Source organism: Microtus oregoni, unplaced genomic scaffold (genome assembly GCF_018167655.1).
Source record: "Microtus oregoni isolate MIOR12 unplaced genomic scaffold, Mior012 000033F_ref0000390, whole genome shotgun sequence".
Lineage (NCBI taxonomy): Eukaryota > Metazoa > Chordata > Mammalia > Rodentia > Cricetidae > Microtus > Microtus oregoni.
This window is the reverse complement of record NW_024543092.1, coordinates 14,322,683-14,348,348: the sequence shown is the minus strand read 5'-3', so window position 1 is coordinate 14,348,348 and position 25,666 is coordinate 14,322,683. Positions and strand designations below refer to the sequence as shown.

Sequence of the window (25,666 nt, the reverse complement as noted above, 5' to 3'; positions counted from 1 at the left end):
TTTGTGTTGCCTGAATACATTCTAGCGTTTGTCAAGCAAGCAAGAGGCCCCCAGGAAAGAAGCAGAGGGGGCTGATAGATGAAGACAAGTACCATGCCAAAAAAAAAAAAAAAGAATACAGGACTAACAAATCAGGAAGGAAGGGAGGGAGGAAGGAAGAAAGGAAGGAAGGAGGGAGGGAGAGAGGGAGGGAGGGAGGGAGGGAGGGAGGGAGGGAGGAAGAGAGGGAGGGAGGGAGGGAGGGAGGGAGGAGGAGGAGAGGGAAAAAGAGAAAAGGAGGAAAAGAAAGAAAGAAGGAAGGAAGGAAGGAAGGAAGGAAGAGGGGGAGGGAGAAATTAAAAATAAGAAAGGTAATTTAAAAGAAATAAAAATCATATCAAAAAGCTTGTGGTCTTGGAGGCGGAGCCAGACAGCCAGTAAGGAAATGAGTAGTGAGTGTACAAAGAACACAAGACTCAAAAGAAGGATGGTCCTTCCCTGCTCCCAAGGTTATTGGAGAGCTTAGGTCATTGTAGACTTAGAATAATGAGATTTAAGAACATTTTCCAACCTTGAGGTCCAATGAGGCTCTCTGAGATCCAGCCAAACATTCCTAGGCAACTCAAACACATTCCTAGAAAATCGGAGTTTATGTTTTCTTTTTCTCTATAAAATTAAGGCAAGATTTCAAAAACAAAACAAAAACAAAAACCCTTGGCATGCTAAAAATTCAATAAGCTCAGGAATCTCTTGCTGTTTTATAAAGCAAGCCTCGGGATCTATTCTGGTGTCAGACAGGAAGTAATGGAACCCTGTTCCTCCTGTCTAGTTAGTACTTGAGCGAGGCAGCTGAGATCCTACAAGAACAGACTGTGTGCCAGCTCCACCCAAGCCTGTATCTTCACCAGATATCTTATCATACTGAAGGAGTGGCTTGATCAGACTGAGCCTTGGTTTCTTCCATGAAATAAAGAGGTTATCATATATCGATACCTTAAATATATGATATCAGGAATGTTTGACATTGAACCACAAAAAAAATTCTAAGTTTCCATTCCTTTCCATCTACTAGAGAAAGATCTCTTATGCTATACACAACACCTGTGACAATAGGCTGCCAAAAAATGGGTCATCTATAATGAAGATTATACTCAAAAAAGTATACATCATAAGCAACTATTTAGTAATAGTAATTTTTTCAATATGGAAATTTTCCTTATCATAGGTCTCCAGACAATTGTGGATGCCTTTGTTCTGATCCTCTGAGACTCGTGGTGTTAAAGAATCTAGCTTGATTTTTTTCATTCTAGATAACAATATGTGTGTGTTCACACGTGTGTGTGTGTGTGTGTACGTGGGGCTGTGGGTGTCTGTATTCAGACAGATCCCCTAGTTGTGAGGCTCTATTTGCTCCCAAAATTACTATTTGAAACTTCTTACATCAGCTGAAAAATGCTTTTTGTAGCCTTTGACTTTGAGTGGGTTTGGGAGCATTTACGACCCTATCATACATAATGTAAACACCAATCTGCCTTTCTTATTTCTTTGAAAATTCAATTATTTCTAATTACATAAAGGCACCATTGATCAAGCAAGCATAAAAACCCATAGAGGAGAATTTAATCTCTTAAATAAGATTGTAGACTTTAAGAAATAATTAAATGTTTTCATATTTAGTACACAGAGACATCTTGTTGTTGATAGCTGGGCCAATATTAAGGGAAATATCTTAGTCTCATTGTGCTATAAATGGATATGGTTCAAATCAGAAATTTTTGGATTTTCATCTCTCTCTCTCTTCCTCCCTTCCTCCCTCCTCCCAGGCCTGGAAATGGGCTTTGGGCCCCGTGGTCTTGTATGCATGGGAAAGAATAATTAGGTTCTGGAGATTCCAACAAGAAGTTGTCATTACCAAGGTATGCGTGTAGCTTTATGTCTGAATAAAAGCCTGAGTGTAGATGAAAATTTTTTATTAGCCCAAGTTTTTAATTTGCCATTTTTATTACAGAACTGCCTGTAATTTAGAGGCTCATCTTCTGTTCTAATAATTGCTTGTATCGGAGCATCTTTCAGTGTGACCATTTTTACAGGAGCCAGGGATCAAGGCTCCATGCTGGCACATAGAATTCTGATAAAGGCTTATGGCGTGGCACTGGAGTTAGCTATATTTCTCTTTATTATTGCTTCTCTCTGGTGAGGAAGAGACGGGGAACCACAAAGAATGCTTTACACTGACCATAGTAACTTCAGGTACCGTATCAAGGTGGAATTTTGCAAACATGCCAGAATCATCCACACAGCTTCAGGCAGGCACATGCTTACCTGGGGGTACTGAGCACAGGCTTGGAATGAAGCCACAGCTTCAGGATATGAAAAGGTGCTGGAGGTTTATGATGGAGAGGGCAGACATCATACTCTACTCTGTACTCGACTGTGTGTAGTGGTGTGCTCTCTGCTGGGGCTTCCCCGTCTTGCTATTGGTCCTCATGGCTCATTAATTTCTACATCATGCTGGAGGAAGATAGGAACGGATAGGCAGAAAAAGAATTACCCGTGGGTTGACAGAAGTAAAAATTACTCTACTGTTCAAGTTGGGGTTTCTATTGCTGTGACGAAACACCATGACCAAAAAGCAAGTTGGGGGAGAAAACGGTTCTTTTGGCTTACACTTCCAGGTCACAGTGCTTCATTGCAGGAAATCAACACAGGAACTCAAGCAGGGCTGGGAGGAACCTAGAGGCAGGAGTTGATGCAGAGGTCAAAGAGGGGTGCTATTTACTGGCTTGCTCTCCGTGGCTTGCTCAGCCTGCTTTTTTATAGAAACCAGGGCCATCAGCCCAGGGGTGGCACCACCTGCCATGGGTTGGGCCCTTCCCCATCGGTCACTAATTGAGAAAATGCATTACCGCTGGATCTCATGGGGGCATTTCCTCTACTGAGGCTCCTTCCTCTCTGATGATGCTAGCTCGCGTCAAGTTGACACAAAATCAGCCAACACATCTGCCCACTCCCCAGTATTAGTACAATTTGAAGAGAGCTCCACAGTCCTTCTGCTGTCTCACTGAAAGAAGATGAACAGGAGAATGCTTCATCTGAGGCAGTGTCAGAAGGGAGAGCAGAATCCTGGAACAAAAGATGAAACGCTGTCAGGAGCTCCTTACATGGAAACGTGCCATCCCAGTATTCCCATGCTGGCTTGTGTTCTTGTGTCTGTTTGCTATACAGGACGTGGAGGTGTGCAGAGATTTTTTTCATGAAAGAATGGCTGTCTAGGGAGGGCAACTCCTTCTGTCCTCGGACAAGCCATTAGTGTAAAGTCCTCGTACAAGCTTCACGGGGATTCCCAATATCAAAAACTCGGAAACAAGATTATGCTTAGTTTAAAAAAAAAAACTCAACAAATAAAACATTTTAGAAAGAAGCGGAAGATTGGTATTTTTCCCTTTATCATGAAGAAAATTGCAGGGTTAATTCTCAAGAGATTGAGAAAACACACAAGTAATTTCCAAAGGTAACACATGACTGCTAGGTTTTTTGTTGTTTGTTTGTTTGTTTTGTTTTTGAGTTGAAGATGATGTGGTAACTATTTTTAATACACTCCAGTAAAATTATGGGCTATCCATTCATTCCCACTTATTCTCAGTTAGAAATGATTTACTGGGCTCAGGGAAGTTTGGTCACGTCGGGGCATGGAGTCCCATGCCTGCTCTGTTGCCGCCTTGTGCAGTTACTAAGAGTCAAGCACAGAGCCCTGCCCAATGAACTCTATTATCGCTTAAGTTGCAAGTCCAGGCTTGAAAGCAGTGACAAACATAAATGCTCTAAGGAAATATAAACCAGTTAACGATTTTCAAGCCTTTGACGGAATGACGACTGTGCCCTTGTTTTACCTGAGTGAGAATCCCCACAGCTCTCTGCTCTGTCGTAGGTGGTGAGTCACCCGTCTGCAGTCCTGGAACTTCACATGAAGAAGCGTGATTTCAAGATGGCGCCTGGACAGTACATCTTCATCCAGTGCCCATCCATTTCCCCGCTGGAATGGCACCCCTTCACTCTGACCTCTGCTCCCCAGGAGGACATCTTCAGTGTGCACATCCGCGCATCTGGAGACTGGACAGAGGCATTATTGAAAGCCTTTGGGGCAGAGGGGCAGGCCCCCAGTGAGCTCTGCAGCATGCCAAGGTGAGACCCCGGAGTCACTGTTTAATTCGAGTCTCAGTACTTCAGACAGGAAAATATCTAAATGTAGCAACAAATTGTCAGACTTGGAGATGGCTTTAGACCAGGCTGCAAGCTTGAGTTTGTAAAAAAAAAAAAAAAAAAAAGAAAGAAAAAGAAAAAACAGAAAGCCTCCATAAAATGTATAATTTAAGAGAAGCAAGTACATTTCTGTAAAAATAAATAAATGTTCAACAAATGTAGGCGATGATCCAGGAAGAAAGAACGGTTTCCTTTCCAGACCCAAAAGTAGCTCTTGTCTAATTATGTACGGCTTGCCATGAGTCAGACAACCCTGTGAGCGCTCTCCCATCACAGACGGGGCTTTCTGGCTGTCTTTGCAAAGCTTGGTCTCCTGAAGAAGGATGCTCTATTCTGGTCAATGGAACTTAACCTGTACTGTTCCTACACAACCACACGGTAACATATAGGAGATGTACATAGAGGCTACTCATCTCTGCAGCCCTGTTTTCAAAAACACAGCACAAGGCACTGGAGCTGGGGCTTCTTCTCATGTCGGTCATGATTCTACCCCCAACACACCCTATTCAGAAAAGCCCAAGTGTTTGACCCAAAACCCTGTGTTCATGATCTTACCTTGGCTCCTGTAAGTGAACAAGAAGGTCGATTCCCATCCCTTTAGGATCATCCAACAAACAGTACATGAAGTCCATGGATAGGGCCCCAGAAAATCAAGAAAACAGAAAAATATGAGACAAAACAATTCCAAAACAAAATATTTCAATGAAGCATTAAAAAAAATAAGTCTACTGGTACCATTCTTGGGGGACAGTGGCCACTACATGTTGGCTTTAGTTTAAAAACACAGTGGCGCATACTTATGTTGAAGTCCCTGCAGGGGTGATGTTGTCACCCTTCTCCAGTATCTCCAGGACCAAGAACGATGTCAGACTCCTATAGATAACATAACCTAACACCTTCAGTCCAGCATATATCCTTTAGCTCATTTAATTTGACAACTATTTATTGATGACTAGGTAGGCACCCTTACAAGGCTAAGGCACAAAATGAAATGAGCTTGTCACCCTCCTCCCCACTCTCCCTGTAAGGTGGTGGAACCGTTAGCATGCCACACTGGTTGTGTCTAGTGGATGGAAGGGATGCAGGCCTTCCTGTTAATGATGAGTCATATAGGATGAGAATGAAACTGGATTCTAATGTTAAAATGAAGTGAAAATCAGGGGCAAGTGTAGAAGGAAGTGACACCCCCACACACAACACACAGTGCAACACAGTTACGGTGTCCGCAAGCTTCCCTCATGCCTGCCCATCCTCTCCACTGCTAAGTTTCAAACCTTTACTTTTTTTCCATCCTTGCTCCTGCTCTGTGTGGATCCAGCTACTCAGTCTGTCAAACATCCTTCCCTTCGCCAACCAACAAGCTTTCCATCAACCCAACAGAAGCGCTGCGGGCAGCTTCTTGTCCACGGAGTGACACTGGGAGGTCTCATGTGATCTGATCTCTGGGGCCTCTCTGGGTACATCTGCTCCACCCCTTTGTTCTTCGTGGATAGAACCCTCCCAGCCTTTGGTAACTGATAGATAAAATTACATGTGCTTACTGTGTAGAGCATGATTTTGGAAGTACATGTGCCTTGCATTTAGGTATCTGCATTGTTTAAATATTCACATTGTAGTTATATGTGTACATTATGTTGTCTAGTGAACAGTTGCTAGTTAGCACAGTTAGCACTTCCACAATGAGAACATTAATATGTACTCACTTTGAAGTACATGTGCATCGCATTTGTATATCTGCCCTGTTTATACACATTATGTTTATATGTGTACATTATTTCATCTAGTGAACAGTTCCTAGTTAGCACTTCCACAATGAGAACATTAATGTGTGCTCTCTTTGCATTTTTGAAGATTATTAGATTGTCACTGAATACAATCACCTTACTATACACTGTGGTCCCTGCAGTGTCCTTCCTGTACACTGTGCTTAGCTCTCCTTTCACTGACACCTCCCACCCCCCTGTCCCCACTCCCAGCGCTACCCAGCTAACCATCACTCTACTTTCTAATTCTGTGAGAACTACGTTTTTAGATTACACTTAGTGTGAGATCACAAATGCTTAATATTTGATGTAGGGTTAGCTATCATATTCCATATATATTGGTATAATGTATTAGTGCCCAGAAAGACTTATTACAATTGGCTGCAAAGTAAGAAAAGCAAGTAACCTCGATATACCAATAGTAGTGTTAGCTCCTAATGGCTCTGAGCTCAGAAAAATGAGGCAGGAGTCTGATGGTGTGAGCATCAAGGAGCCAGGAAGACTCAGCTGCTGTGAGACAGTAACTTCCTGCTTTACATTAAACCTTGAATCCAGACCAAAGGGATGAGAGGTGAATAAACACAAAAGCAGAATTCATCCAGCGCTCAGGAGATGGCTCTGAAGATAGGGAGTTCACTGTGATGTCCAAGTTTACTTCTCCAGGATCCACTGAAACCCTGGGTTAGCATGGCAGCCTGCTTGTAATCCCAGTGCTTGGGGGATAAAGACAGGTGATCCTGCAGTCAGCTTGCTAACCAGACTTGTCAAATCAGTGAGCTTCTGGTTCAAATAAAAGATCCTTCCTACATCAATATATAAAATGGAGTGATCAAGGAAGCAAAGGTGAGAGCCTTACAGATTTCAGTAAGACATGAAAAAGAACTGTCTCAAACTTAGACATCATAGTGCCTTTCAGGTTGATGGAAGAGAATGGTCAGTTCTCACACAGGGCAAAGAAGGGCTCTCAATTATAAACAATTAGACAGTAATGTATATTTCTGTGGACTCTGGGACACAAGTGTCCTCTGAATTTAATTGATATCTTTTTTGAAATTGGTGTCAAATAAATTACTGATTACTAATTATAAAAATAACTAACAATCTTAATTCATGGGTAAGGTCTCTTTCTATCTACCTTTCTATCTATCATCTATCTAATTATTTAAAAATAATCTACGGTGGACTAAGATAACCAGCACCTTCTGGTTAATCCCTTTTAGTTTCATTCTTTTATTTCCATATATCAATATATAATTAAGCCTTATTAATTAAGATTAACTCAAGGAGAGTTCATTTGAATTATTAGGAAGTCTGGGATATAGAATATATTTAAATAAATCCATTTGAACGTTCATGAACACATATTTAAGGCCCAAATGGGCTAACCCCCACCCTCACCATTCAGGTGACAGGCTCTCCTGAGGGGTGGTGGTTAGGAATGACTTAGAAACCTTTTAATTAGCATATCTTTGTTCATATGCAAATGTGTACTTTTGGAATAGCTGGAGTTATTTAATATATTCTGCCTACTGAAATGCTCTAAATATTCCCTTTACAATTGATTCAACAAATTGTTACTGCGCAGCTCCAGGCTGGGTAGCCAGTCAGGTACCATATAAGCTATGAGTAAAGACAAACCAGCTCCCCACATCCAGAGACTTAGAAACCTAGAGGTCAAGATGGACATAACTAAATCATGAGCACACACACAGTATTTAACAAATGGCGCTGGCATAACTATCACCATGCTCAAAACTCAAGTCCAAATGGATCAAAGACCTCAACATAGAGCCAGCCACACTGAACCTTATAGAAGAGAAAGTGGGAAGTACACTTGAACGCATTGGCACAGGAGACCACTTCCTAAATACAATCCCAGCAGCACAGACACTAAGAGAAACAATTAATAAATGGGACCTTTTGAAACTGAAAAGCTTTTGTAAAGCAAAGGACATGGTCAACAAGACAAAATGACAGCCTACAAAATGGAAAAGATCTTCACTAACCCCACATCAGACAGAGGTCTGATCTCCAAAATATACAAAGAGCTCAATAAATTGGTCATCAAAAGAACATATAATCCAATAAAAAAAATGGAGCACAGGCCTTGATGGAGGAAGGTCATTGGCTAATAAAGAAACTGCCTTGGCCCATTTTATTGGTTAGAATGTAGGTGGGTGGAGTAAACAGAACAGAATGCTGAGAGGAAGAGGAAGTGAGCTCAGAGACGCCATGTTCCCCTCTCCTGGGCAGACTCGATAGCTCTGCTCTCTGAGACACACGCAATGAAGTTCTGACCCAGGATGGACGTAGGCTAGAATCTTTCCTGGTAAGCGCACCTCGTGGTGCTACACAGTTTATTAGAGATGGATTGATCGGGATATCAGAATTAGCCAGTAAGGGCTAGAGCTAATGGGCCAAGCAGTGTTTAAAAGAATACAGTATCTGTGTAATTATTTCGGGGCATAAGCTAGCAGGTGGCCGGGGTGCTGGGGATGCAGCCCAGCCACTCATATTACTACAAGACCTAAACAGAGAACTCTCAACAGAGGAATCTAAAATGGCTGAAAGACACTTAAGGAAATGTTCAACATCCTTAGTTGTCAGAGAAATACAAATCAAAACAACTCTGAGATTCTATCTTACACCTGTAAAAATGGCCAAGATCAAAAACACTGATGTCAACTTATGCTGGAGAGGTTGTGGGGAAAAGGGAACACTTCTGCATTGCCGGTGGGAGTGCAAGCTGGTACAGCCCCTTTGGATGTCAGTGTGGTGATTTCTCAGAAAATTAGGAAATAATCTTCCTCATGACCCAGTAAAACCACTTTGGGGTATATATCCAAAGGATGCTCAATCATGCCATAAGGACATATGCTCACCTTTGTTCATAGCAGCATTGTTTGTCATAGCCAGAACCTGGAAACAACCTAGATGCTTCTCTGCCGAAGAATGAATAAGGAAAATGTGGTACATTTACACAATGGAGTACTACACAGCAGGGAAAAATAACAACATCTTGAATTTTCATGAAAATGGACAGAGCTAGAAAACATCATTTTGAGTGAGGTAACCCAGACACAGAAAGACAATTATCACATGTACTCACTCATAAGTGGTTTTTAAATAAAAGCAAAGAAAACCAGCCTACAAATCATAATCCAGAGAACTTAGACAACAATGAGGACACTAAGAGAGACATATATAGATCTAATCTGCATGGGAAGTAGAAAAAGACAAGATCTCCTGAGTAAATTGGGAGCATGGGGACCTTTGGGGAGGGTTGAAGGGGAGGGGAAAGCTAGGAAGGGGAGCAGTGAAAACTGTAGAGTTCAATCAAAATCAATAAAAAATTCACATAAATAAAAAAATGCTAATATTACAGCAACAGTGAGGAAGGATGGGTGAGGGAATTTCACCTGGTCAAAGGGGTCCAGGAGGATTTCCCTGGAGAAATGGGGTTTGGGCAGACCCCAGAGGAAGGGTGTCATCTAAGCAAGTAAAGGGAGAGGATAAATTGCATCTAAGTAGTCCATGTGAAAGGGTGCTGTATGGCAGAAGACAGAACTACGGTGCATTTAGGAAACAAACGAAAAGCCAACTTGGAGAACTGGGGAGAAGAGATGGGGAAGAATTCAGTGGCCAGTTCATGTCAAACGGCTTATTTATTCAAAGAATGTGTTTTACCATTATAAGGAAAAGTTGCTGAGCAAAGACAAAACATTTTTCCTGCCCCTGGACTGCTGATCATAAAGTATTTTTTTAAAAAAAAATATAATCTGAAATAGTGAGTTTTATAAGTTGTATAAAACTGACAAGTTATTTCAAAATTATATTTATTCCAAATAAATCACTTCTATTAGACTAAAATGATAGCTATGTATGAAAACAAATATAAATGGGGGATTTCACCTTGAAAAGGAAATGCCAATCTTCTAAGTCACCGTGGAGTGTCTCCTTTGCTTTTGGCTGACAGCAGAGGGAAGAAAGTCAGACAGGCACCTAGCGAAGACCCCCAGAGCTCTAAAAAGAACAAGCCATGTTGATGAGATAAGCCACAAGCAGGAAAAGCATGACCAACACCTAGCCAGGGTGTCCAGGTAGTGTTTCTCCAGTGGGTGCACTCCTGAGTTCTAGTGCTTACTCCAAGCTCTACAGATAGAGCTTGTGTGTGTGTGTGTATGTGTGTGTGTGTGTGTGTGTGTGTGTGTATACTCATGTGTGTGTGCTCATGTGTGTGTGTGTTTGTGTATACTCACATGTGAGTATGTGTGTAAATATATGTGTACTTGTATGTATACTTTTGTATGTGTACTCATGTGAGGGGGGGATGAGTGTGTCACTCACATGTGAGTATGCATGTGTGCCGAAGTGCACATGCTCATGAGAAGACCAGGAGTTAATGTTATAGGCTGCTTCTCTGATTTTTGCTTCTCCACATTATTTTTCTTTTTTCTTTTTCTTTCTTTTTTTCTTATGAGAGAGAGAGCGAGAGAGAAAGAGAGATTGAGTCTTTCATTTGCCTGAAACTTGTGGTTAGGATTGACTGGCTGGCCAGAGAGCTCCAAAGACATGTCTGTCTCTGCTTTCCCAGCACTGGGATTTCAAGCTTGTTACCACCCTCAGCTTTTTATGTACGTCCCAGAAATTGAATGAACTGAGGTTCTCAAGCTCACGTAGTAAGCACTGATCCAACCAATTAGTTCATCTCCCCTCCCCAGACAGAGAATCTTTATATACCCAACCAACCTTTCTGCTGGTGTTTGCCAACCCATCCTATAAAAACCATGGGTTTCAGATGTCTTTGTGTTCAAGAGTAAGACACTCTAACGCGTGGCTTTCTCTGATTCCAGGCTGGCAGTGGATGGGCCCTTTGGAGGCTCTCTGGCAGATGTGTTTCACTACCCTGTAAGTGTGTGCATTGCAACAGGAATTGGAGTTACACCCTTCGCCTCTCTTCTCAAGTCCATGTGGTATCAGTGTTGTGAGCCACAAAGCCTGCCTGAGCTGAGCAAGGTATGGAGAAATCATTAGTTCACCCTTCCATGGAGGGAAGGATTCAACGCCCTTTTATCTATCTTCTGCCGATTCCTGGGGAGGATTTTAATTAACTATGTGGGATAAACTTAAGGATCCTTAACCATACTTATGTTCTTAAAAATCTCCATTCAGGATTACATTTATGAGCAGGGTTATGTCTAATCTTGTTAAAAAATGACAAGACATAAATTTTATTGCTTCATTGCCATTACAGGACATGTAATTGCTCATTTCAATAAAATGTGGACAGGCTGCAAATGGCTATGTGACTGGGTGGCCGTTAGTCATATTAACAGGCAGCCTTCCCCATCATCTCTTTAGATCCATTCTGTGCTTGCAAATGCCCAGTGCCATCTTCCTTCCAGGGCCTGTACTAGCAGGGCTTGCTATTTCTCTTGCAATGGTCTTGCCACCCAGCACCAAATCCCCCTTTCTGATTCCTTGTATGTTCTTAGACTAGGTGTCTCCATTCCCTTGTACTATCTGGTACGAGACATTGTCTCAAGCTTTGGCCCAGTCAAGGCAAAAGGAGCCTTCCTTTATACCCCCTGAAGCTTTCATCATTAAGTCTATAAGCCAAACAACAGAAGACAGATTAACAGGAGAAGAGATACTGAAATTTATTGATGATGGGAGTCACACAGAGAACAAAGCTCAGAGGCCAAATGGTTGAAGCTTCCATTGCAAGATACAGGCAATTTTATAGTGAATTATTTTTAGGGGAAATGAATGAGCCTGAACAAGAAATACATGGAACAAAACACACCCGAGCTCTGCCCGTAGTGTCATGAGACTGTACTGTGGAGAAGCCAGCCTCTAGGTCAACAGGGGAGTTACAGAAACAAACCTTTGAAGGAAAAAGTGGGGCAGTTGATGAAGGTCAGGGAGGACTTGGTGCCTCAGCTCAGAGAACTCAGCATCCTAAGGTGTCATGCTCCAGACTTTCCTTCTCTAAGCCCAACCCCAGTTAGGATCAGCATCAGGTACCACAACAGCTGTGATAAAACACGGCACCTGACAACAACCTGGGGAAAAGATTTGTTTCATCTTACACTTCCACATCATAATCCATAAGGTGAGGAAGTCACGGCAGGAACTCAAGGGAACCCGGAGTCGGGAACCGAAGCAGAAGCCACCTAGTTCTGCTTACTGGCTTGCTCAGTCTGTTTTTTTGTACGCTCGGGAGCACCTGCACTGGATTCTCCCGGGTCTACCACTAATTAAGAAAATACACAACAATCTTGCCCATGGACCAGTCTAGTGGGAACACTTTCTCAATTGTGATGCCTTCTTCCAAATTAACCCTGGCTTTGTATCAAGTTGACATGAAACTAGTCAGCACACCGTGTTGACTATGGAACATTGAAGGCCATGACGGAGGAGGACACTTGGCAAGGTTATCTCTGATCCTTTCCTGCACATGTCTTTGGTTACAGTTTCCTCCTGGACCAAAGGAAGACACTATAATCAGTAAATGGATCCCGGTGTAGAACCATTACATTTTCCTATTGCTCTAACCAAATACCTGGCAAGAAACAAGGGAAAGGGGATTTATTTTGGATTATGATTTGAGGATTTAGCCCTCCTGGTAAGGATGGCCCTGTGGCAGTAGGAGCATGCAAGAGCTGTTTTCTCATATCTTAACAGGCCAAGAAGCAGAGGCTATACAGGAAACAGGACACAGCAATAAATCTTTAGCTCCTCCCCCAAACCAATGCTTGTAGGTAGGACCAACCTCCCAAGGCTGCAACCTCCTCCAACAGCTAAGGTCCAAGTGTTGAAGCACACAAGCCTGTGGGAGCATTTTACAGCTACGCTGAAGCACAGTTTGTGTTCTGTGGACCGTCTGCTGTTCCTTCTTTCTTCTGCTCGGGAACTGTGTTCTACGACACAGTGACAAAATGTGAGCCAGGGGCTCAAAACCTGCTATTTTTGTTACTAAGCAAGAAGAGTAGAATCAGCTGCTTGAGTGACAGGTGCTTGGCATACATTTTTCATTTGCTCTTGAAGCTAACTGATCTTACAGCTGGGGCTCAAGTGTTCGAACACATGAGCCTGTGAGTAACATGTCACACCCAAGACCATGACACAGTATAACAATTTACATTCCTTTTCCTGGATACAGACACTGATGCTTAGAAAGAGTAAGGTGACCTGATTAAATGATGCACAGACCATCAAAGACAGACTCCATATCCAGGTCACCCAGTTCTTTCTATGACACAGTCAAGACGTAGTAGACATGATACAGCATGCACCTGCAATCAAGTGCACAGGATTTCTCTCTCACTCCCTCTCTCTGTCTCTCTGTCTGTGTGTGTGTGTGTGTGTGTGTGTGTGTGTGTGTGCGTGTATGTGCACACTCATGTAAGTGCATCCATAGATTCAAGTTCCAAGCACAGATACCTGTGAACACAACATGTGTATCAGGATCAAAGTAAAGACCCAAATATCAGCCCTCGAGCACCTCTACCTTTTGTTAGGGACAGGATTTCTTCTGAAAGTGTTATCTGTCCTGTGAGCTTCTAGGGGCCTGTTTGTCTTACTGGGATCACAGGTGCACACTATCATGACTGGCTTTTTATTTGAGTTCTGGGGATCTGACCTCAGACCCTCAGACCTGAAAGACGAGCACTTGACTAATGAAGCCACCTCCTCATCTCCACCATTTCTGATCCAAGCATCTCTGTATCCAAATCCTGTTCTCCAGGAGGCTCTGCCTGATTCAGCTATCATGAAGAAGCACAACCTTCTGAGCTTCCATACACCTCTCTGAACTGGGATTCCTAGTCCATCCAATGGAGAAATAAGAATCCATATCAAACAGGGAGTACTTTTTAAAGGCAAATAATGTGAAATACAGAACCACAGTGCACATGTTCATAAAACAATATAAATATGAATCACATCCACAAAGATATAAACAGATTGCTAGTTCTGCCAGAACCAGCAAAGATTTATCAAGAATTTTCTATCCAGCCAGTATAAAACTGGGCATTTTACATATCTGATATCATACAATCTCTTGTAAATAATTGCTATTTATTTCTCTTCTACAAAAAAAGAAAACACATGCCAATCCCAAAGCTAAAAAGAATGATACAATTATCATATTAGATTGCCTTCATTAAAACAATTTAATACCCTCACTTTACCAATGAGGGACACAAAGCAGAGAGGACAAATGAACAAATGAACTAGAACTTGAATTTAGGTCCTTCTGGTACTCAATACGGACTCAAGCAACCCAGAGTGTGATATTCTCATGTTCACCTCCACGCTTCCTGTTAGAAGAAGTGGCATCCCCAGGATATTCTGAGTTTAGGCTGAAAACTGTACCTAAGTCCTGACAGTTAGGAATTGGCATGCCTGGTCACAGGGTTAGGAAGTTTCTGTCCCATGAAGCAGGTAGGTGTGTGTGTGTGTGTGTGTGTGTGTGTGTGAGTGTGTGTGTGTGCGCGCGCGCGCGCGCGTGTGTACGGCTCTCACCAGTCTTATGTAACTAATATTCGTCAGTGCCGCCTACACACTTGTGAGATATAAATACGACTTCCTCCACTAAACTGTCAGCGTCTCTATAATTTCGAAAGTGGAGCAGAGCAAAGTGGTGTGTGTCTAGCTAACAGCATCTTCACAATTCTAGGTCTAGGCTATAACTTCCAAATCGTTCTCTTTTGTAACAAGAGGAGAGGAACAGGAGCATAGAAATGGAGAGCTGAAATTTTTGGTGTAAATTGTTAACTGAAATTGGATAGGATTTTTTTTTCTCGTCTCAATGCAAAATACCCCTTGGCATAAAGGTACGCATTTTAATGTTTAAGCCTCAAGTTGTAACTCCACATAAAAAGAAATTGCTGAACCTTTCTCCATTGTGACCATTGTATACAATCTCTCCTCCTGCTGCTCCTGTTCTTCCTCTTCTTCCTCATTCTCTTCCTCCACCTCCTTTTCTTCCTTCTTCCCTTGGCTTTTTGAGAAAGTACTTTCACTGTAGCCCAAGTTGGCCTGGAACCCTATGACCCAGGCTGCCCTCAAATACTTAGAATCATCCTGCTTCTGCCTTTTACATGCTAAGATGACAGAGTAGGTCGCTATGTCTAACTACATGGTACCTTCTTCCCCCTTCTCCTTTGCCATGTAATTCAAAAATCCTCTTAGGTAAAGGCAGCCCCATAACCAGTAAGGTACAGGTTTATTCTTGAAAGGATAAAGTAGCACTGTCTGTTTGAAGCAAACACTTTAGAGTGTCTTTGTTTCTGTCTCTATATTTAGATATAAAGCAGGTTGGGGAGATGATTCTCTGGATAAAATACTTGCCACACAAACGTGAGGACTTGAGTCTGAGTCCCCAGAAGCTCCAGAAATCCAAGCCTGAAAGTTGTGTCTGTAAACCCATTGTTCCTACTGTGAGATGGGAGGCAGAGACAGGACAATCCTTGGAACTTCAAGGGCCAGCTAGCCTGATATATGTAGCGACATACAAGAGACCCCCATGTCAAACAAAGTGGAAGATGAAGACACAGACTGAAGGTCGTTCTCTCAACTCCACACACACCCATGCATCTGCGCTCCTATACACAAACACCCAAGCACATACATACACACGTGCACGTGCACATCAAGTAATAATAATTTAATATAAAATAGATGGAGGGCAAAGAGGAAGGAACCAATTACCCCGGGAGGAAAATTAACCACAAACATAAGGATGAGTCGATTGAAGGAAGTGAAAATACATGGCACATTGCATTAAAGAGGTATTTCCCGCACAGAAGTAAGCATAAGCGTTGCTAAGATGGAGACAAGAGTGGGGGTGGCCCTGTGGGTGAGGGAGGAGAGGAAGGTGGGTGAGAAGTCTCTGGTGCAACATGGAGGAAGCCGTGTGCTGAGCGTGTAAACGCCCTGTGGTGATAAAAGTCCTCCACACCCCGCCTAACGGGTATGATTAATTCTGCATCACACTCAATTTGTGGAAAGAACTCTTGAAAAAAGTTGGGACAGTTTGCTTGTGCAAACTGTCAGCATGATGAATGAAATAGGTGTGTGTGAATGGGGGAAGGGGGAGGACTGCTGACATAAATGTATTGGCTTACACATTTTAGCTCTCCTTAATATCACAGCCGCGTAGACGACGCCGAGGGAAGTGCCAGCTGGGAGATTCGGTTCATTTTCTTAACTGCATAGGTAATCTTCAGAATACAATAAAACAGATTATAGAAAAGCTGAGATAATCTAATTCCTTCATAATTGTCTCTCTTCATCAATTCAATAATAGGTAACGGTGAAAATGGGTATTTATAGTGTGTCCCGGAAAAATGGCCTTTGGGTTCCTAACCTAATATAATAAACAGATAATTCAAATAAAAAGACAGTACAGGCCAGTGGGAACAAGGGGAAGAGGCCAAGAAAGGCAAAAAAATCCATACTCTACTTAAAGATATTAATAAAACAAAGAGGGGCCTGCTCCCTTTCCTAATGAATGAAAAATGCATTTAATTTAATCCGTTTACTTTAAGAAATTATTTACTTGCGCTTTCCCTCACACTGGAGCTCTGGCCACTCCTGGAATTGATCATCTCTGCAAGTCACAGAAATCAGCAATAAGTTGAGCAGGGTGGCTCAGACCACATTTGCCTCTCCCAAGCACGCGTAGGCTCCCCACTTTCATTAGGTGGCCTCAGAAAACTCTGGTACCCCATTAGGAATTATCCTTGTCCTATGGGAAGGAGACAGTCCTAGCATGTACAGCGCCTGGATTTATTAACTCTACTAGCTTTGGCAATAATTCTGATACAAGAAAAGATTTAAATAAAACATATAATAAAAAACTTCCCTTTATTGATGCCATCAGCATTTGGTTTGGTTTGGGCCTCCGTTGTAATATGGTTTGAAGCTCTGTGTCACTATCTAATAATCTATTTCATTTTATTTTTTGTTTCTATTTTTGCTTTGAGACAGGGTCTTACTATGTAGACCAGGCTGGCCTCACGCTCACAGAGATCAACCTGCCTCTGCCTGTCAAGTGCAGCATAGCCAGCTTTATGGTTATTTTGGTACCTGAGAGTATTCCATAGAATACCATCTAGAGAATCGTTCTACCGCTGGTGAATGTTTCAATAAGGATTACTAACTATAATTAGAGCAATCACAAAGACATCTAGTCATGGGCCAGATGGCAGGATAGTAATAAAGTTCTGAGATGGTTAACGTGCAGAATAATGGCTTAAAGAAAAAGAATCATATGGATGAAAAGCGTTTTACAATAGCTGATCTAGTCTTAATGGTGTTCCAGAAAAATAATTGTATGATTGTATTGCTTTAAAGCTACACATTTTACATACTGGAGAGTCTCATATGGAAGAAGAAATTCATTCTTCTATTTTTTTTTTTTTGGTCTCTTTTACACTGTTATATTCATTCAGGATTATTTTGAAAATAACAACGGCAAAATAGAACCTACAAAATAATAGCAGCTATTTATTGGGGAGATGGTACATTCTCAAATGGCATTTGCAGTCTCTATCTTTCCAGGGATAAACGTTCTTATTTTCGCAATTGTCCACTATGCAGGGTCTCCTTCCCAAAGTGGCATGGAGCTGTTCTTTGTTCTGTCCTGTGCACAGTGTGGAGACAGAGGTGTGCTGCCTGGATGGAGGCAGCAGAGCCCACTGCTACCCACTTCCCTGCTCCTTGGGAAGAGGCAGTGTCACGGTAGCAAGATCGAGCCACACACGCACATGCACGCATGCGCGCATGCATACACAGACACAAACACGTGTGCACAAACACACACACCCATCAAATGCTGCCACACGAATTTAGTACACATGGAGTCTAGGGTGTACTTTCCATAGTGAAGAAATCCACTTGAGAAACTAGGTCATTTGATTCGTACTTACATTTCAATTCTAAGATTGGTCTTCAAAATTAAGGCATCACCTCCTCTCAATGGCCATCTCTAAAATTCTTTAGTGGCCAACGAGAAAAAGACCAAGGAAGGCCAGTGTTCATGTTTGCTCTAGGGTAGAAATACATGGTACCCATTCTGTTCATGTCTCCAAATGACATGAAGCAACTACCCATAGTAGCGAACATCCTAGCACTACAGTATCCTTCCGACATGGGCCAGATGCTTCAAAAGGCCTTGTTCTTTATTCTCACAGAAAGCTCATGAGCGGTGCTGTGTGTATGGATGGTTTATCCATATAGTAAGAGAAGCTTGAACTAAACAACCTACCCAAGTTCCACAGTGCCTCCATAGTGAAGCCAGGATTCAGGACAGGTCACAGAACCCGGGTATTTAGTGGCTGTGTTCTCCTCATTTCTACATCTGTGCCTGCCTGGACACTTCCCTTCTTTGCCATGGATTATAAATACTTTTTTAAATCATTCTTGGGAAACCAATCTGGGGCTTAAGGAACTGCATGTTGTATAATGTAACTGAGCCATTGCATAGGCTTCTGAGATGGTCTAGCCTGAAAACAGGACACTCTCCTTGGAGAATCCACGAGACCAAGTAGAAAAATTAATTAGCAGCTCTACCTTTTATATTTTCTGGAATTGTTCACACAAAAAAAAATTGCAAAGATCTGTGTCCTGCTGACTCTAGATCATTCTGACCTGTTACACACGGGCTACTGATCTTTATAGAAGGGCTCAGGTCTTGGAACATGGAAATGAGCTGAGACAGGATGGAGTGCACTGTTAGGGATTAGCTCAGATCAGACTTCCATGATGGACATAGCTGAGCTGTGTCCACCCGAAGGACACAGAGAATCTTATGATCCCAGAATGGATTTTTAAAGCCCCTGAGCCTACACTGTCTCCACAAGAATGTGGGGTAGCTTCTGTCACCTTGGAAGCCCAGAATGTTATTTTACTGACTTTCTGCTTGATACAATCTTTTAACCTTGGGTATTTTAGATTCCTGTATCCACTGCGGAATTCTCAAAGCCGCACTTTGCACGGGGAGCTGATTTCGGGTTTGTTTTATTTTTGGAGACTGAGGTGGGGAAGGCACAGATCAGAGAGCTACAGCTCATTGTTTGGGGTACTTGTTCTCCTGTTGACCACATCCTTTCTCCTGAGCCAAACGCAGGGGTGGGACTCTGATGTCCCTTCACAGTAAGTGTCCCCGCCATTAGGGACATGAAAGAGAAGTCAAAGTAAATACCCTCTCTTCTGTTCAAAGTCTCCCTTTCCCTTTGTCCGTCTGAAGCACGTCTACAGGGGCCAGTGCACTTTCCCTCCATTGTCTCTCTCACCAAAGAGCCGATGTCCCCATAAGTCGATTATGGAGGGGGGAAGCTCGCAAGGCAAAGACAGGGAAGCAAAAGCATGGAAGGCCCCGCAAACTCTAAGAACACTGACAGGCTGCTATGCCAGAAAGCAAGGCCGGGAACAATTGCTATTTGAAAAGACAAAGGTTACAGTGGGAAGAATGCTAAGATGTGGGCATTTTTCAGGTAAGAAAGTTCAGAACGGGCTCAGAAACCAGTTTTTTATTGTTCGCTTTGTTTTTTTTTTTTAATTATTATTTTTGGAACACTGGGCTAGAAAAGCCATTGAGTGCTTGGAGCTTAATGAACTCTTATGGGAGCTTGGAAGATAACGCTGAGGGAGATGTGGACTGTGGAGGTGTTACTCATGAGGTTTCAGAAAGTAGCAAGGATGTAATTAATAATTGGACTATGGACCATTTGTGTTATATTTTGGCTAAGAATTGTGGTCACTAGTGATGTGGAGTTGAAGAAGCAGCTGTGACTGTCAAAAAGGTGTAATTCCTCTGAGAGGAACACTGGGCTTCACTAGTGGATGCTGGACATCGGGGGCTAAACAATCAGTCACAATTAATAGGAGGTCAGCATCATTTCTGAAGTCTTCTGGGAAGTGTTTCTTCAGAGTCAGCCCACAGAGCTGTGGTCCAGCGGGGTAGGGCTGCGTCTCAAGCTGGTAGCTGAACACGGCAGTGTACAAAGGTCACCCACCCAGCACTGATTTGAAAGGCGTCAGAGTTGCACAATGGAGGTGTGTGTGTGTGTGTGTGTGTGTGTGTCTGTGTGTTTGTGTGTGATGTCTGGCTGTGAGTCTTTGTGTATATTTTAGGAAGTTTCTACTGTAATATGTGTTTCTATACTATCCCTCAAATGGTCCTTAATTTTAGCTGTCTCCTTGTATTCTCCCCAACAATCTCCTACCCCATCTCCATTTCCCCTTGATCATCCAACTCCCGCCCACCCATCCATCCATGATTATCTATTCTATCTCTCTTTCCTAGTGAGATCTGTCTGTACTCTCCAGTCCCTTACTCTATGCCTGCCTTTTTAGGTTCTGTGGATTTTAGCTTTGTTATCAGTAACTGAAAGGCTAATATGCACATATAAGTTAATACATACCATATTTGTCTTTCTGGATCTGAGATATCTTACTCAGGATGATTTTTTTCTAGTTCCACATATTTGCCTGAAAATTCCATGACTTTATTTCTTTAAATGGCTAAGTTATACTCCACTGTATAAACACACCATATTTTCTTTAGCCATCCTTCTGTTAAGGGACATCTAGGTTGTTTACAATTTCTGGATATTATGAATAAAATAGCAATGAATACGTATGAGCAAGTGTCTTGTAGTAGGATGAAATGTCCTTTGGGTACATGCCCAAAAGTGGTATAAGTGAATTTTGAGGTAGATGGTTCCCGTCCTCCTTGGGAACCTCCACACTGACTGTGCAAGTTTGCACTTCCACCAGCAGTGGGTAAGTATTCCCCTTATTCCATATCCTGGTCTGGTTATTTTTATGCCCAGGTCTTCCTTTTTGCAATTGCAGGATATATAACTTGTTTTATTTTTATAAAAGGTTTTAGACTTTTAAAGAGACGTTAAACTTTTAAAGCATTGGAATTTTTAAATGCTATGGAACTTTTAACTGCAGACTGTGTTTATGGTATGATATTAACATAAGGGATAAGAAAGAAAAGGTTATGGTTTAACAGTGATGTGTTGGTGTTGACAAGGGATGAAGTGTCTTGGTTTGGTTAGGCTTAATTGTCAACTTGACACAGCCTAAATCATATGAAAGGAGAAGCCTCAATTGAGGAACTGCCTAGATCAGGCTGTGACCATATCTGTGAGGAATTGTATTGTGTGATGTTTTACTCTTTTGACTTTTTGAGGGGTCCACCACCCAGCATCCAAATAAATCACACATAGAGGCTTATTATTAGTTATGAATGCCCAACCCTAGCTTGGCTTGTTTCTTCCCAGCTTTTCTTAACTTAACCTGACCAGCTTTTGCCTCTGTGTAGTAGGAGGCTGCTTGCTCGTTCCTGGATGCTCATCTTTCTCTATTTCTGTATATCTTTCTTTCCTTCTTACTCTGTGACTTATTGGGTAGCTGGCTCGATATCCTCCCCTCCCTGTTCTCTTGCTGCTAGTTCTTTTCTCCCAGATTTCTCCTTCTATTTATTCTCTCTGCCTGCCAGCTCCACCTGCCTTTGCTCCTGCCTTGCTATTGGCCATTTATCTCTTTATTAGGACCATCAGGTGTTTTAGACAGGCACAGTAACACAGCTTCACAGAGTTAAACAAAGGCAGCGTAAACAAAAGTCACACACCTAAAAATAATATTCCCCAACAGAATTGTCTTGATTGTTGATTGATGCAAGATGGGCCAGCCCACCATGGGCAGATGGTCCTGGACTTTATTGAAAAAAAGAAAGAAAAATCTAGGTAAGCATGAGTCCATGAGAGAGTCAGAGAGCAAGCCAACAAGTAGTATTCCTCCATGGTTTCTTCTCCATGGTCCGGCTTTGGTTCTTGCCTTGACTTACATCAGTGATGGACTGGGACCGTGTTTCTTTTGATTTGAGTGCTTTATCACAGCAGCAGAATGAAACTAGAACATCATTTGTTGCCTTCTTCCCTCCACGGCTGTGTTCAAGTCTCTCCTCTGTAAGGTCTCCCTTTGCCATTGGAGTCAATATTGTGACCTTTCCCAGACTGCCTTGTTTCTGCACTGCCTAATTACCATCTGACATATTCTCTACTTCATGCATTTATACACCACCCTCGTTCTCCAAGATACAAACTCCATGAAGATGGACATTTTCTTTGTATGTCTGTCTGCCTGGCTTCTTCACTATCATTGTTCTGGAGTGTAAACTGGTTTCTACCAATGGTAATCAATGTGTAAGCATTTGTGAACCAGTGAATGAGTAGATGGGCACCTCCCTCTGCTCATGAGGACTCTTGGGATATTCAACAGGAAGAGCTAGCTCTCAGCTTTGTTATGTTTTGAAGCTACCTGGTGGGTCTATGGATTACACACTCCAGGGAGGGATGACAGCCAGGAAGACAAGAACAGTCTTTTAGAGGTAGTAATTGTGCCTAAGGTCTAAGACAATGGTTCTCAACCTTCCTAATGCTGCAACCCTTTGACACAGTTCCTCACATAGCAGCTAAAATTATATCATTGCAGCTGGGTGATAGTGGCACACACTTTTAATCTCAGCACTCAGGAGGCAGAGGCAGATGAATCTCTGTCCAGGACAGGCTCCAAAGCTACACAGAGAATCCCTGTCTCAAAAAAAAAAAATTCATTGGTACTTCTTAACTGTAATTGTGCTGCTGTTATGAATCATAATGTAAATATTTCATATGCAGAATATCTGATATACAACCTGCACACACAAAAAGATCGTGACCCTCAGGTTGAAAACTACTGGTCTAAGGGATCATTTCTCCTTGGATTAATATTATAAATTTTCATTTGAGCAGAAGCCATCCAGAAAATATGCAACCTCTGCTTCTGAGAGGAAGGTCTTTAGAGTCTCACCTCCTGCTCTTCCTGACTGCTAACATCACAAATATCTGCAGAAATCTGAAGAGAATAGACAAGATATTCAGCCATGAAATACATTCTGCCATTTTCTTTTCCTTGTGATACTAATTAAATCTCATTTATAAATCTGATGATATGATGGTGAGCTTGCAAGCTGACTGAGAGAGGAGGGAGGGAAACAAACCATGGCCATTGTAGGGCATGTTTCAGGTGCTAACACATCAGACCGTACCTGGAGTGGGGAGCAGGCCCTGCTGAGGCCCAGAGATGTACCTTTGGGTGGACAGCAGGGGGTAGAAGTGTGGGAGTGGAACCCAGAAGACAAAGAAATTCATCTCATGTGGTTTCTTCTAGAAGGAATTATCTGAGACTCAAAGCACAGAGCTAAGCCTTTCTTTTAGCAAACCCAAACTGCTTCTTGTCACCTCTCATTTGCTCAACACTGAGAGAATGTTTTAAAAATAAGTAAACAAAAACAAAACCTTCCCAGAAACAATTGTTACTGCATCAGTTGACACGTGGGCAGGCACAGCCTCTACCCACCAGCTTTCGAGGGCATTGATATGTCTCACTGAGAGAAAATTTCTGTCTTATGAGACTTCATTCTGCAATTACCATAATCTCCATTCTCCAGAGGCTGTGGCTGGTGAAGTGGATTAGTGCCCGAGCCTTTGGGGGGTCTCCAGAGAGGAGAGTTGAAATCTTGAGCTTAGGTCATAAGTAAAGATGAAGGGGGCTGGTCTAGCAGCTTATCCCCTTTGGGGAGCAATGAAAGGCACTGTGAGTTATGATTATTAATCTTGTTCAGAAGAAGCCCAGCCAGAAGTGTGGAAAGTTGATCCTCATCCAAAGAGGCTGGCACAGCCCACAGAAACCCTGACTCCTTGAATTCAGTCTGGGCCTTTTCAGACACAATGGGAGTTTTCTTTTCTTTTTCTTTTGTTCTTTTCTTTCTTTCTTTTTTCCCCCCAAAAGAAATCATGGTATGATGGTTTGTTCACTGGTAAAGAAAAATGTGTGATTTAGCAGAATGGCCCATTTGGGCTCAAGTCATTTAACAGCTACAAAGTAACCTGTGATTCTCAGCACACCCGCCTTCTCTCCCGACAGGTGTACTTCTATTGGATCTGCCGGGACGCTGGGGCATTTGAGTGGTTTACAGATCTGTTACTTTCACTGGAAACACGGATGAGTGAGCAAGGGAAGGCTCACTTGCTGAGTTACCATATATTCCTTACTAGCTGGGACGAAAACCAGGTATCAGTAAAATCCAGGCTCTCCAATACTGCCGCCCTTCTCAAAAAGAACCCATTTTGACAATGAACTGCTGGCTTATCAGGCAGAACCAAAAAAAAACTCTTCTAAAGTTCCTCAGAAGGGAGAGAAGAACAGAATCAAACTAGACTGGAAAAAACTAGTTAAGATGTAGCAATAAAAAGACCTCTAGCTATCTTACTGTGGAACAGAAAAGATAAACACCGTGGGCAATAAACAACAACCCAGATATTAGGAATCTTAAAGTTCGAATTTATCATTTTAAGGGTGGCATCGGTGACTGTCACTAATTGGCTATATCATCTGTTGAATTCCTAATTGGTTCTGATTCTATGCTGCTCAGAGTAAAACAGAAAAGATTCCCTGTTGCTTCTATCTGGCCTTTCATACTGAAAAGCATGTGAGCCGGAAAATTACTATGGACTCATGATTTGCATAGAGAATTCTCTCTGTTAAGGGATTCTCAGGAAGCAGGTACCTGAAGTTGAGATGACCTTCTGCTTGGGCAGAGTTCTGAAAGTCGTTATAGTAATATAGTATAAAGATTGAGCTTGGCCAAGATGGTGTGTCAACCCCCTGACAATTCCAATACTGATTAAAAAAAAAAAAAAACTATCACAGTCAGTGTTTAAATGACGACTGCACCAGAATTCAGTTGGACTCCTGGTGTAGGAGCTGTTTCTGTCTGTGTGTTGCTTTCATCGGTTAATGAATAGAGAAATTGCCTTGGCCTAGTCGATAGGGCAGAACTTAGGTAGGCAGGGAAGACAGAACTGAATGCTGGGAGGAAGAAAGGCGGAGTAGGAGAGAGACACCATGGAGCCACTAGAGACAGACGTGCCGCATCTTTCCCGGTAAGCCACTGTTACGTGGTGATATACAGATTAATAGAAATGGGTTAAATCAAGATGTGAGAGTTAGCCAATAAGAGGCTAGAGATAATGGGCCAAGCAGTGTTTTAATTAATACAGTTCCTGTGTGGTTATTTCGGGGCTTAAGCTAGCCGGGCGGCCGGTAGGAACAATCAGGCCCTCTTTCCAGCAACAGACTCCCCAAACATTGGGGCTAACAAAGCCGTTATTCTAGGTTATGAAATACGTACTTTAAATGGTGCTTTCTCTAGATGATATGTAGATGGTAGATAGATACATAGATAGATAGATAGATAGATAGATAGATAGATAGATAGATAGATGATAGATAGATATATCTTTAAGGAAAATATGTTTAAGCGAAGGGGCTATGTACCAGTCCCAAATTTACAAATGGTTGCTCTATGTGTTTTGTGAATGCTCTCTCTCTCTCTTTTTCTTTCTCTCTCTCAACTTCACTGTAACTTGGCTCTATGCTTCTATAAGTGAGCAAGACTCTGGTTTAAATTCAAAAAGTGTTATGAATTTTTATGGTCTTAATTCCAGTTTTCCTTAAATATTCAACCCTCTGAGATAATTTGAATTGTACGTTTCTTGGGAACCAGGCTTGACAGATCTTAATGGATTAAATAGTGT

At 42.2% G+C, this 25,666-nt stretch overlaps 1 protein-coding gene across 1 annotated transcript in view; it reads left to right on the top strand.

Annotated features, from left to right (window-relative positions):
* Nox3 (NADPH oxidase 3) overlaps window positions 1–25,666 on the top strand; it is a 65,888-nt gene that overhangs the window by 26,940 nt on the left and 13,282 nt on the right. Inside the window, exons 8-11 of the mRNA XM_041680343.1 lie at window positions 1,803–1,895; window positions 3,908–4,161; window positions 10,856–11,018; window positions 23,994–24,140. Coding sequence (XP_041536277.1) covers window positions 1,803–1,895; window positions 3,908–4,161; window positions 10,856–11,018; window positions 23,994–24,140 — 657 coding nt within the window. The remainder of the gene's footprint in view (window positions 1–1,802; window positions 1,896–3,907; window positions 4,162–10,855; window positions 11,019–23,993; window positions 24,141–25,666) is intronic.